We start from the raw sequence: 14,753 nt of genomic DNA, 5'->3' as shown, positions 1-14,753 counted from the left end.
AAGATAATTTGTAAGCTCGTGTATTGGGAAGTAACGTGGACATTAAGACTTTAATCGAAATTAGGGTGTTTGGTTTAATTTTTTTATAGATATTAAAACAGTTAAATTAAGTGTGTAGTAAACTTTAAAAAACCTAAACCATAGCTAATAGTAAGTTAATATGAAATTTATTAACTGTATTTTGAATTATCTTTAAAATTAAAGTTGTTTTCTGTCGATAATTTTTTTAATTTTATTTTTTTCTTTTTAACCACATTCCACAATGCATTAATTATAATTTTTAAAATTAAAATGTTTAATCAATAAATTATTTAAAATTACAATACATAATATATAAATTAAAAATATTACAAATAATGATTAAACTAATTATAATATTTTGATAAAAAATATCCATATGCATAAAAAATAAATATATTTTGAAATTATATTCTTAATTATTATATATATTATATAATAAATCAATATTTTTATATTTATTTTATTAATATAATGAATTAATATATAGTTTATTAATTATTTTACCTGTATAACGGTCAAATATAATTATTATATATTTAAAATATATTAATTAAAATATTTAATTTAATTATAAATATATCTGAATAAATTTAAGAGAGATTTTAAGTTTTACTTCTTAATTTCAAATATATACATATCAATTAAAATCAGTTATCTATTATCACTTATTAGATAATAATAATTATTAATTATATTTAATCGTTAAATTAAAGTCTTTTGATTAATTTTTTTATTAATTTTAATTTAATCATGTTTGTTAATGATTTGTTAGGATTTTTTGAATTTAGTAAAAATTTTAGTTTACTGAATAAAAAAGAATTATTGATTCTACGGTTTGTTCTATTTATTGTCAATTTTATGAATTTTTTGAGCATTACAGTAAAGTGGAGTGATTAGAATTTTAGATATTAAAAGAGATCCAATAAAAATAAGTCTAAGCTGAAAAATTGATCCCAAATACAATAACATACGATTTTAATAAAAATAAAATAAATATTTGAAAATATCATATGCGTTGTCATCCTGTATTAGAGAAGAAGGTGAGAATTCTGATGTGGGATGCGGTGCACGGAGTGATCTGTGATGCCTACTTAGTCAGAGTCTTCTCTGTTACCTTGATTGATTGATTGATTGATTGAATGATGCAAATGAATGAATGCATCCATGCCCCATTGGCCCCACTTTTTTTATACGTATTAAGTGAAAATGTTAAATAAATAATTGTAAAATTATACAAATTAATTTACTAATTTATAAAATTATCAAATTTCAAATTTAAATTACGGCAGAAAAAAAAAAGCCTCTTCTTGAGAAATGACAAGAAAGCCACTGTTCACACCATTGATGTTTGTGTAGGCATGGACACATGCAATAATGGTGCACCTTTCATAAAAGCAGACTGGATTTGATTGATGATCGCTCATCATCAGCACGTGAGTGATTAGATTAAGGGGGACCCATTTAAAATAATTACAGTGAAGATCTCATCCATTAGTTTCATTGACTTTCTTCCCTTCTCAACTTCCGTATTGTCAGAATGTTGTCAATCATCCTGATCATCACAAGTGTGTACAGTGTTCTCAAAGGCGTGGCCACGGAATATGATTACCCGGTTTAGTTTAGAATTGCAATCAACTAAAATTGAAGAGGGAGAGAGATCCAACATGTAGTAGAGGGGTCCATGTGGGATGAACAACTCACAACAAAAGAGAGATCCAGTTGTAGCGTGTGCTTTTGTATTTCTTCACAAAATTCTGAAAGTTGGCTGCCCAACATAATCTAACTAGGACAGCTATTTTTTATATATTATATAATAAGTTAGATTTTAATTAAAATTAAATATAAAATAAATTATCAGTAAAATTATGGGAATCTCTCCCTTAAATCCAATTCAAAGTCAATGCAGCCTAAGACCCTTATCTTCCTTTTAAAAATTAAAAAATAAAAATTAAATTTTGGAAAGCTTTCAGATGTCGAGTGTCCAATCAATATCATACAAAAATATCATGTTTCCCACACAAAATGATATATTATATACACAAATTTGCTTTGCTGTTTCCCATTTTCCTGCCTTCTAAATTAATTGAAGCAGTTATTATCAATCAATTGATTGATGAATTAATTGTTTCAAATAATTAAATAATATTTTTTTAAATTAAAAATTAAAAATTAAAATCTCTCATATCTACGCTTATTTATTTATTATCAGAATAAATAAATATGTGAGTGTAAATAATAATTTTTATACTCAATAAAATATAATTTCAATAAAGAGTCAACTTATTTAAACATAAGAGTATATACCTCCGAATTTTAGATCGTTACAATGGCTCTCTTTTGTGGGCTACAATCTAGACATGGAAGCTAACGGTGAGACCTTCATTTTAACAAATTCCAAATATAAGAATGAATTTATTTATTGTAAAATTTTAAGAAATATATATTCATTTTGAAGAGTTGTAAACTAATTTATCCTAATTTTATTATGTCTATATCTTTAATAAAAGTCACTAAAATGTGAACATTAGAAATTGACTTAATTTTATAAGATACATATTAATTGAAAAATAAAAGGTGATCAATTACTGTAATAGAAATTAAAAACTGACTTAAGTGTATAATTTTTCAATATTTGATAGAAAATCAGTTAAAAACTATAATTGATTGACTAAATTTTAGGAGACATCTTAATTAAAAAAAACATAGAAAACCAATTATCTTAGTTGAAAATTAAAAATGAAATTATCTTATTATGAAACTTTAGGAAAGACAATTAAAATTTTTAATTGTGTAATTTAAGTCGATCAACATGTATTAGTTTACTTAAAATTATTTATTTTTTCATAAATTTTTTTTTATTAGATTTCAGTCCATCCAATCTGTGGTTGGGGCTATGTTGAGATTACAGCATACCAATATTTAACTGAAAAATTTTATTATTTAATCTCTATGAAAATGATTATTATCAATCGAATAATCCCTAACAAAGAATAAAGAACACACTAATAAGTCTAATTGAACCTAACTCCACCAACTGAATAGAGAAAATCCATACTCGCCTTGCGTGTGAATTGCTCTTTCTCTAAAAATAAAACCATTATTTTGTAGGTTCCCATTACTTTCTAGCCTGTCTTCTCACTTTAATGCACACTAAAATGTATGCATTTACGTGAATCATAAATTTTGGGTATATCCCAAAATGCCATAAATATTTATCAAATCGTTGCAATTTAAGTTTAATTTAACATGTGAATGATACCCTATGCACAAGTAGAAAAAAAAATAGTAATTTGGATTTTTATACAATATTATAATACTAAGTTCTTAAGAATAGATAAGATAAAAATTTGCACTGCTTTTTTATGGGTAGCTTCTTTGCATGAGACTCTACTCTTTCTCTTTTTAAAGTTTGTTTTTTTTTTCTAGAGTTTTTTGTGTGTTGGCTGTTTGATCTTTAATAATTATAAAAAATTTGTTGATAAGATTTTGAATTTATAAATATGAATAATGAAAATATATTATTCACTTAAAATATTTATATTCGAGTCTCTATTTTCTCAATTTTTTATTAAAAAAAAATATTAATAGAGAGTGCCACTTACCTTAAATCTTTCCACTTACCTGCTTATTAATTGGTTACATATATATTTTACTCTAATATATGTGTGTTTTCAGTTCACCATTAATCATATTTAGATAAAATTTTGTGTTATTAATCGTAGCTTTGATTAAGTATCATTAATACTAAAATAATAATTTCTTCTATAATTTTTATCAATTTTATTTTTTTATATAAATTAAAAAATTATAATTATTTTAGTTAAATAATATTTTTTCTATTAATTTTTGAATTACACTTGTTGTTAATATAAAATTAGAATATCAAATTTTATTGAAATAATAAATTTATTATTAATAACATATGATTTTAATTAAATATATTCAGAAATATTTAATATTTTTATTTAAAAAAAAATAATTAAAAGTATGATAAAATTAAATAGAATTATACTAGTTAATTAAGTTAATCATAACGTGAACAAAGAAAATCGATGATATTTTAGAATAGATAAAAATAAAAAAATGAATAAAATTATGAAAAGCAAAAAAAAATAAAAATATACAGTGGTTGAGGAAAAATGAATTGTGCTCAACCATGATTCATAGTTTTAACATTTTACAATAAAATGAATTAGTTTTGTTTTCTAAGTAGATTGTTTAATTTAATTAAATAAATAAAAGAAAAAAACGTGAAAAAAATGGTATTAATTAAAATGTTTATAATTTTAAGATATTATTTTTTTATTTTATAGTTTTTATCTATTTTTTTAATTTTCTTTCACTCTCATTTTTTACATATAGCTAACATATAAATTAATTATTATAATTTTATTTAATTTTAATTTATTTTAAATTTTTTATTAATTATTAAAATATTTTTAATATTTAATAAAATTTAATATTTTTTAATTAAAAAAATTAAATTTTAAATTTATATAAAAAGTAAAATAAATAAAAGTTAAAAAAACAGAAAGTGTAATATAGAAATTATTTTAAATATAGTTAAAATTGTTATATATATAAAGTTGATTTCAATTAATTTAAAGCTTAATTAATTAGTTATTGTTTTTATTGGGCGGAAATTAAAGTATAGGTTTCAAGTTGGTAGTAAGTAATTGAATTAGAAAGGGGTGATTGCTTGCTCAACTTTGCAACAATTATTAAAATGTGTGGTGAAATTAAAGTTTATGGTTTTCCCATCCCTTTCTAATACTGGTCCCCGGTCGGTGCTATATTGACTGCCAACTATTTAATGACAGAACGACTTTCAACTTTGGCCATAAAAAAGTTTTATTCTTAAAATATATATATATATATATATATATATATATATATATATATATATTCTTTATTTTATAATTTTATAATTATTTTAAAATTATTATTTATTTATATAATAATAATTTTATAATTTTATTATAATTTTAAAATAATTTTATACTATATTAAAATTTTACCTTAAAAATTAATTTTAATATCTAAAATTTTTATAAATGCACGTTATTCATATTCAAAGAGATATAGAATTCTATCACACTCTTCAAATTTAAGATTATACCGAATCGTAAAATATTTATAAGAAATTTAATATCGATAAAAAATTTTAATATCATATAAAAATAAAAAATTATACTGTTTAAAAATAGAAATGCGATAATATATATATTTAGATTAATTTCTATTTAGAAAAATTTAAAAGGTAAAACTTTTTATGCAGTATAAATTAAAACTTTTATATTGTATAAATTAAATTTTTATATTATATAAAATAAATAAATAATATTTAAATACAAATTAAATTTTGAATCACAGATTGTTTAAGACAGATCAATAAAAGTCAATAAATTATTAAAATATAGATCGATTTGTATCAATAGTAAAAACTTCAAATAGATCGTTAAGATTTTTAAAATATTTTAAACTATTTAATAAAATTTAATGTTTATAAAATATATAATTAAAAGTTAATAAAAATTATATTTTTAATATATAAAAAAATAAAAAATTATGAAATGAATAGTCTTAATTTTAAGAAATTTTAACTATGAGACATACAGCTTTCTTTTAATATATATATATTTCATATCTCATTAGCTTGACATACTATATTAATGACGTTATATTAATATTTATGTTTTATTTACTCTATTTGTCACATGCATGGGAGACATCTGCTCTATATTTAAACTAATAACCATTATCTTAAGATTGGTAAAAAAAAAAGAAAAAACTATATAACTTGAGAGTGTAAAATGCATTTTTTAATGCAATTAGAGTGTATATTAAGATCATCATTTTCCATATATTTTTATTATAATATTTACGTACATAATTTTTATAAATAATATTAAGTATTAATTTTTTTAATGATATTAAAAGAGAAAAAATTTGATTAACTAATTAGGTTTCAAGAAATTCATCAAATGTCATATGTCATAAAATAGATTAACTAATTTTATAATAAATCACACCCACTAATAAAATTCTTTATCTTTTACAGTAATTAGGCATATATTTCAACACAAGATTTGAAATTAGAGAAAAATAATTTGTGCAGTAGTTATTGGAATGAGGAAAATGAATGGATGAGATAAATTAAGTTGAAGGAAATAAGGAAGGAAGGAAAGTGAGTGCAAGATTTTAGGTTTGGATGAATGTGGTCAAAGCCTTTCTCTTATTTGATAAATTTGGTAAATTTTATAATATTTAATTATTATATTTTTCATTCAAATCAGCAACTTGTACATTTTCCACATCGTATTAATTAACATCATTGACAATAATGAAATAAAACAAATATTAGATGGTGACCTATGTGCCACGGGCCACCTAGTTTTTGTTTTTTAGTATCGATACGAATTACTAATTATCATAAATTTTGAATTACTTTATTAATAATCTATAACATAAAAAAAATTTGATTTTATTTATTACATACAATTTAGCTTTAGTGGGATATTCATGTTTCATACTTTATTAATGAAATAATAAAACTTTGATTAAGAGTTTAGATTTATTTAATTCTTTGAACATATAATTATTAAAAATTAAATACATAAAGTTCACTTCGAATTAAAAACAATAATTATTAAATTTTTACATGAAAAAATGCATTTAAATTTATTTTAAATTTATTATTGAAAATTAAAAGTAAAACTTAACTCTCAAATACTTAATTAAATAAAAGAGTATATTTAATTTAATTACTGAATTCGATATAAATAAATATTATATAATCTTATAAAAACTATTTATTTAAAATGAATCTATATAGATAAATAATATAAATATATACAATAGATTTTGTATTTAATTTGAAAATACGGTGAGCAGTATTTCGTTTTAAATCGAAAAAATCAATCGAATCGAGTTAATTTGAAAATTCGGTTTAATTTTTTATTTATTTTGATTTGATTTTTAATTTTAAAATTTTTAGTTATTTCAATTCGGTTTTAGTGATAATGATATATTATTTTCAATAATATATAGATATTAAATTATATTAAAATTAAAATATTTCAATTAAATTTTAAAATACTAAAAATAAAGTATAAAAATAAAAAATTTAATTAAAATAAATTTAATTTAATTTTTATAAATATTAAAATTTTAATTTTTAATTTATTCAATTTAATTCGATTTTAAATTGAACTGAACCAATACCCACCCCTATTTAAATGCAAAAGTCTTGCCCTAAACTTATAGCTACACAAATGAAAGCTGTGTGTTGTGTCAAATAGTGATGCATTTTAATGCACAGAAGGACTTTACCTTATATATACATCCAATGTCGACATGATCTGCAAACTTGTCACTTTTCTAGAAAAAAAACGGAGTATATATATCTGAATTGGTCATATTAATTTGTGGGTTATGACAAAACCATTTGAATTGTAGAAGCAGAACAATATAATCAAGCTTTAATTGTATTTATTTTATTGGTATATCAAGTCTTTCCTAGTCGGCCCAATCATAAACAAAATCAATTAATTGTCATTAATGCTGATTGAAATGAGAAATTTTGGTGTAGAATTTGAAAATGTTAGCCTTAAAAAGAAATCAATTGTCATTAATGCTGCTTGAATATTAGGGAAAAAACTAAATTTATTTTCTTTTTTAATTTCACTTAATTTATTTTAAAGATAGTAAATTATTTATTACTCTTGAAAAGTAAAATCTATTAGTTTAGTAAATTGACTTTTTTTTTTAAATAATTTTAACTACAATTAACTTAAAAATACAATTATATAATAAAGAAAAGACATTAATCAGACTGAAATATCATGACTAGTTCAAGCAAGCATATAAATTACACCATTAGCAGATTTATAAACAAAATTAATATAAATAGAAATTATTTTCGAGATAAGAGATTTACAATAAAAAATAAGACTACCAAATAACGACAAATCCTGATAATTGAGATTAACTATAACTCAAATTAAGAATTCATTATTGACAAGCTGCAAACTTACCATTCCATCCCTTAAAACACAACCCACTCTCATAATTTGATGTAAAAATAATGCAATATTAATAGATGGATTTTTCTATTAAACGCAAATCGAAACATTAAAAATCAGCAAATTGAAACATTAAAAATCAACTCCCTGCAATTTTTGGCCGCTTTCTAATTTTGAAAAAAAGATTTTACACACAGAATCATAATATGAGGTAGACACTTTTACTACTTTCATACTACAGTGTTCTTATTCTCCAGTAAATTCCAAATTATCATAACCATTATGTATAAATGTGTAAAGTAAAAATAAAAATTAATTTTTTTTTATCAAATATGACTTTTATATATTATATTATTATTTTTCTCAATTTATTTGAAGATAAATCATTTTTAAATGATATATGTTAAATTCAAATTTCAATAAAATTAAATAAAAAATATATAAAGTATGAAAATATAAAGAAAACAGAAAAGAAATTATATATTATTTAATTAATAATGGGCTCGCTCTTTATTTAATTAATGGTTAAGTTAATGGAATCCAATCAAGCAAGGTATTATTAATTAATCATAAATCATGTCTACACTATTTGAAGTTTGATTTAACACTGGCTAATTTCATATTTGTCTTAAATGTGACAATGATGTCTGAACCAAATATATAATTCTATTGAGTTGCTAGAAAATTATCCAACATCTAACTATTTAAATCTCGTACAACTGGAGTTTATTAAACAAAAATTAAATTAATAATTCAAAAATAAATAAGTTAATTCAACATATACATTAAGAAATAATCACATTTGATTATAAAAAAAAATATTTTTTAATTTTAATTGTTAAATATTATAGAAAAATTTAAAAATATTTTCAATACAGATAAATTAACAGTAGATTTTTATAAAATTAAAAAATTAATTAACAAATTTTTTCACAATATAAAAATTAAAAAATAAAATAATTAATAACTAAAATAAATAATGAATTAATTATTAAATTTTTTTAAAAATTTCAACAACATTATAATGTATATATTTTTAAAGAATAAAAAGTAAATAATGAATTTTTCTATTCAACATGAATTTAATAAATTTTTTTTCTATAATTCACTTTGAATATATTGATCGATGACCACCGGTTTCGGTCATTTAGACAATGATTCAGCCCTTGTAAGAAAGTCAAGCTCAAAATCCATTAGACCCTCTATGCAAGCTTGTTCTTAACACACAATTCAAATCACGTTCCAGTATACCTGATAGGTCGGAGTTTGAACTCAACAAAAAGAAATTAAGCTCACTTGATTTAATATATCAGTGTGGGAACAAACCTATTTGCACCCATGACTTTATCAGCATGAGCATCAGATTAAATAGTCGTCTAACCTATTTGTACCTATAACTTTGTCAGCATGAGTATCGGATTAAATAGCCGTCTAACGATAGAGAAAAAAGAGAATACGTCTATACGTACGAACAATATGATAACAACAAGTGACATATATTAAAATTTTATTTTTTCTGTATCTTAGTTCATCATAGATTATAGAGGAAAAAATAAAAATGAAATTGCATAAGTTTCCTATATTCATATGGACGTCTATGCATGCATATTATTTAATTGAAGCATACCCTATGACTCGGCCTATAATTTGGACAGATAGCAATAGGCTAGTTATCATTTTCACTTCCATATATTGTATCTCATTACTTAGCAGACTTTGGATTCTTTGAATGACTGAAGTCGGAGAGAGAGAGAGAGAGAGAGAGTATTATTTTTGTTTTTTTAAATGATGGAAATTTCTGTTAGCTAATCCAATATTCAATAGAGAGAAAGTTTGGAAACTGATGATTGAAAATGGAGAAGCCTGTCCTTTGACTTCTGTATTATCTTCTGATCATCCCTCAGCAATAAATATAATCTCAACCCTACAAACCCAATTCTCCCTTGCTTCTTCTGAAACAACTTCCACAGAGAGAGAGAGAGATGGGAAGGGCTCCTTGCTGTGACAAGGCCAATGTGAAGAAAGGGCCATGGTCACCAGAAGAGGATACAAAGCTTAAAGACTATATAGAGAAACATGGGACTGGAGGAAATTGGATTTCTCTCCCTCAGAGAGCTGGTAATCAATCCTTTCTCTGGCCTCTTGCTGTGATTTTAACTTTCATGGAAGTGAATCTTGATCAATTAACTTGCAATTTCTTGAGTTTGTGAGGCTGTTTTGTTTTCACCAGGTCTTAAAAGATGTGGAAAAAGCTGCAGATTAAGATGGCTAAACTATCTCAGACCCAACATCAAGCATGGAGATTTTTCTGATGATGAAGATAGGATCATCTGTAGCCTGTATGCCAACATTGGAAGCAGGTATCAGCTTTCTTCTTCATCATCTTCTTTTTCTTGTTTGTTTTTGGCCTATTTTTCTCCAACACTTGTACATCTATAGCCATCTGCTTAATGGAATTGGTGGGCATTTCGAGTCCTTTTCCCTTTACATATCTTTCTTTTTGAGATATACAAATATATTTAGATTTTGCTTTTCCTTTCTGATCTACTTTAGAAGCCATATCCATTTACTTTAACGAGAAAAACAAACCCAAAAAAGCTTTTTGGTAATTAGTTTCCTTTTTGGCTAAAAAGTTACACTTAAAGAAAAACTAATAATATTCTGAATTTGCTAATGATCTGGTTCTGGTTCTACATATGCATGCATGCCAAGCTAATCATTTAGATTTCTCCTCAGAGAGTTCAGTGATCAGTTCACAGTTGGAAGAGCTAGAGAATTTTTTTTATCATATATATTATCTTATGGTAGTTGAAAAATGCAGGTGGTCAATCATAGCAGCTCAGTTGCCAGGCAGGACTGACAATGATATTAAGAACTATTGGAACACAAAGCTTAAGAAGAAGCTGATGGGTATGATGATTCATCCTTCACAAGCAAAGTTACCCCATCAATTACCTGCAAGTTTTTCTTCTCTTCTTCATCAAGTTTCATCATCATTATCATCACCATCACCATCTACTGCAATATCATCATCATCAGCTCCTTCATATACCCCAGCTAGGTCTTTTGCTGAACCTGTTCCATTTTCAAGTAACAACAACTCCTTCACTACTGCTGCATCTATCTTCTCACCTCAAGACAGCAGCTTTCTGGCTGCTATTCAAAATTATCAAATGAAAGATAGCTGCAGCTCTTCTGATGGAAGTTGCAACAACCATATCAGCCATGACAAAGACTTGGAGTATGAATATGGCGGTGGTGGTGCAAGTGCAACTGAACAAATGGGTTTACAAAATTATTTCTATTATGGAGTAGAAGAGAGTCAGAAATTACTAGATGGTGGTGGTGAGAATCCAATAATAGACTATGGTCTAGAAGAGATTAAACAGCTTATTAGTAGTAGCAGCAGTTGTAGCAACAACTTTTTGTTTGAAGAAAACAAGACATCAGAGGGGAGGATCATGTACTATTGATGCTGATGCTAACTGTGAGTAAAATCACAAAGACTCGAAGAAAAAGAAGGGAAGAAAAGGTTTGAAATTAAGCTTGAAAGGTTTCAAATTTATTGGGGATGGATGGGATTTTGTGTTTTCTCATGAATAACATTTCTTTTGATAATACATGGTCTAAAAAGTTTTCCTTTGAGCATTTCTTTTTAGGAATTGTTGTGTTTGTTCACTTAACTGCAAGCAACATCTAATTTCATGAAAACTAGATAAATTTAATTTTCACCATATAATAATTTTATTGATATTTAAAATTAAAATTTAGGAGAAAATTAATATGAATATGTTGATAAATTTCTCTTAGAATATCCATTTTACAATATGATCCGCTAAGTATTCATTCAAAAACAGTTAAATGAATTTAAATAAATAAAGGAAATTTATGTACTAGAGGCAGGAAGTCGCCATATTATTCAACAACAAAAGCTTGAAATCCAAGCTTAAATAATTTTTTTAATAATTTTTCTTGGAAAATTTTCCCTTACCCTCAATTAAATATGCAGTCAATTCTTATGGGATTTTTTTTTCCATAAAATTAATAAAAAAAATTGAATATATACTTGAATATTGGTGGATAAAAAGACTTGATGTTAATCCTGTACTCAGTCTTCTTAAACAAGTGTGTGTATGTGATAAATATAATTAATTACAAACCCAACATAATTAACAATGGAAGGAAGCAAACATCAAGCCAAAGTTGACATCAACTATGGAGCCTGACTAGTTTGATTATGTGGATTTTTTTTTTTTTAAAAAAAAAATCATGGGTAATTAGAGGCGAATTAAATTATGTCTAAGAATAAAAAATAAATATGATTTAAAAACCTAAATTTTCAATATAGGCTGCATGCAGTTGCATCAAGAGTGGCCACTCATTGTTCAAATTAACATGAATTATAATGTTTGATGATCAATAAGATGACACATGGAAACCATGTCTCAATTATTGATAACCTTTTGATTAGGACTTAAGAAGAAAATAATTAAATAAACAAAGCTTGATTACAAAATAATTAATGATATAAACAATTCAACTTGGAGATATTTAAAAAGGAAAATTAAAAATTAAAAATTGAGGTCATGTATACTGCCAAGTAGACAAATCATATTTATAGAGTAGACCTTAGCATTGAAATTAATAATTTAAGTCGAAATCACATAATTTTAATTTAATTAAATTTTATTTTATACTCCCTGTAATTAATTTTAAAAATTAAATTTAGTCTGATTTTTTATTCTAAAACAGATAATGATGCCCTTTGGATCTAAAGATAATGATGCCCTTTGGATCTAAAGATAATGATGGGTGAGTAGATTTATAAAAAAAAACATGTTTTTTATTTTTTTTTATTTTATATATATATATATTTTTTTATATAGGTGTTCTAAAAGAATTGAAAAAGGAGAAGCCCAATATTGAAAGGTGAACAATATGCATTGACTTGTTCACAAATTTGTTTGATTGTAAGGTTAAAAAGATTAGATTAATGGAGTTTGGCAGCCATGGGCATTATATAAGATTCAAAATTCATATTGTCTTCAAGCTATTGGAAAGGATTTTCCAGGAATGTTTTTTTTTTTTTTTTCTAGTAGAGTGCTGCAAAAACGTCAAAAGGTGTTTGCTCCCATAGACTCTTCTTTCTTTTCATGCCAATTATGTTTTATAATCAACATGTTTTATTTATTTGTTATTTCTATTATTAAATAAATTAAATCATCCAATATTTATAGAATATTGACTTTTTTTTTCTATTGGGGATCATTTAAGTTTGGAATGAAAATTAGAATTTCAATTATTAGAGGACTATAATGCGAAGCTAAAAAAATTCACCTTCATAATGATTGTAAATGCACATATTTCCAAAAGGAAAAATGAAGAGAGAAAAAGAGAGGATATTTTAACTTTATTATTTTTATATAAAAGAAAAATAAATGAAATAAAAATAAAAATAAAAATAAAGTCATTTTTTATTGAAAAAATAAAAAACTACAGTAAATTTATAATTTTATCTTATATTTTCTAGAAAAGAAATTATTTTAAGGATAATCTTGAAATTTTATATAAAATACTCTTTTCTCTTATAAATTTTGCTAATTTTTTTTCTATAGAAAATAACAAGACAAAAAAATAAAGATTATTTTCCATCCTATCCTATCCTATCCTATCCTTATTTTCTCTCCATTTTCAAACAAGGGAAATGTGTCGATCATGCTTTATTTTCCTCAGGTTAATTTCCCTCCTCGCTATTTTCAACACTTGCAAATAAAGGTTAAGACTTTTTATTTTTTCTCTTAGCATAATAACTAATAACTAATCAGGTTCATAAGAGGAAAATACGCTGCCATGTCGTTTTCTTGCACAGCTAGATAGCAAAATTAATAGAACTCAACTTTGGAAAAAAAATTGGAAGATTGAGAGAATAAGATAGATAAATAAATAAATAAAAATTATATAAAGTATGTGATTAAAAAAAAATTGGAAGAGGAAAGAGTAAGATAAATAAATAAATAAATAAAAATTATACAAAATATGTAATTCGAGTTCTATTTGATGTTAAAATATTACCGCTTATTGTAAATACCAGAATATAATTTATTTTGATTTCTTTGATGGAACATGCCTAAGTAGATAGGTTAGCCATACAATGGCAAAGTACAAATGATAATTATATCCGTAAGGATTTGTAAAGGAAAAGATAAGATGAACTCCAACATTTCAAATTAATCGACTTAGGAAATTTTGCATACTAAATTAAAGCAAGTAGAAATCGAGAGGAAGAGAGTAATGAACGTAATTTTCATTTTATTTTCAAAGAAATAATACAGTGCTCTATTTATACTAAATAATAATGAAAACACTAAAAACGAAATAATAAACCCATAACAAACTGCTACAGGACAAACAGAAATAAAATGACATGGCACCAAACATTTTGTAGGTCCACTAGAGAATGAAAGAATAACTGAAATGTCCTTATAACTATATAAGAATGCAAAGTAATCCCTTGTGAATATTATGTACTAACCAATATCCTTCTGATACTCTCCCTTAAGATGATATTTTGGTGTGTGTATATCTAAGATACTCATCTTGATTATAAATGCGTCAAAGGACCAACCGATAAACCTTTCATGAAGAGATACGCCAGTTGTTCTTTCATATAAATGTATCAAGGATCCACAATCTCTGCAGTCACTTTCT

The 14,753-nt window shown here is 24.1% G+C and overlaps 1 protein-coding gene across 1 annotated transcript; it reads left to right on the top strand.

Moving 5' to 3' along the window:
• Positions 1-9,764: 9,764 nt before the first annotated feature.
• LOC110620378 (transcription factor RAX2) lies at positions 9,765-11,693 on the top strand. Its single transcript, XM_021764088.2, has 3 exons — positions 9,765-10,163; positions 10,276-10,405; positions 10,867-11,693. The coding sequence occupies exons 1-3, from the start codon at positions 10,028-10,030 to the stop codon at positions 11,516-11,518; spliced, it is 918 nt and encodes a 305-aa protein (XP_021619780.1). The 5' UTR covers positions 9,765-10,027; the 3' UTR covers positions 11,519-11,693.
• Positions 11,694-14,753: the final 3,060 nt, after the last annotated feature.

This window comes from Manihot esculenta, chromosome 8 (assembly GCF_001659605.2).
Source record: "Manihot esculenta cultivar AM560-2 chromosome 8, M.esculenta_v8, whole genome shotgun sequence".
Lineage (NCBI taxonomy): Eukaryota > Viridiplantae > Streptophyta > Magnoliopsida > Malpighiales > Euphorbiaceae > Manihot > Manihot esculenta.
The sequence above is the reverse complement of the archived record's forward strand: the minus strand, read 5'-3'. Positions and strand labels throughout refer to the sequence as shown.

Excerpts from the sequence above, each read along its gene's own strand:
- LOC110620378 (XM_021764088.2), top strand. The coding sequence starts at position 10,028 with ATGGGAAGGGCTCCTTGCTGTGACAAGGCCAATGTGAAGAAAGGGCCA. Across the intron at positions 10,164-10,275 it reads TTCTCTCCCTCAGAGAGCTG|GTCTTAAAAGATGTGGAAAA; the intron begins GTAATCAATCCT and ends TGTTTTCACCAG. Across the intron at positions 10,406-10,866 it reads TATGCCAACATTGGAAGCAG|GTGGTCAATCATAGCAGCTC; the intron begins GTATCAGCTTTC and ends TGAAAAATGCAG.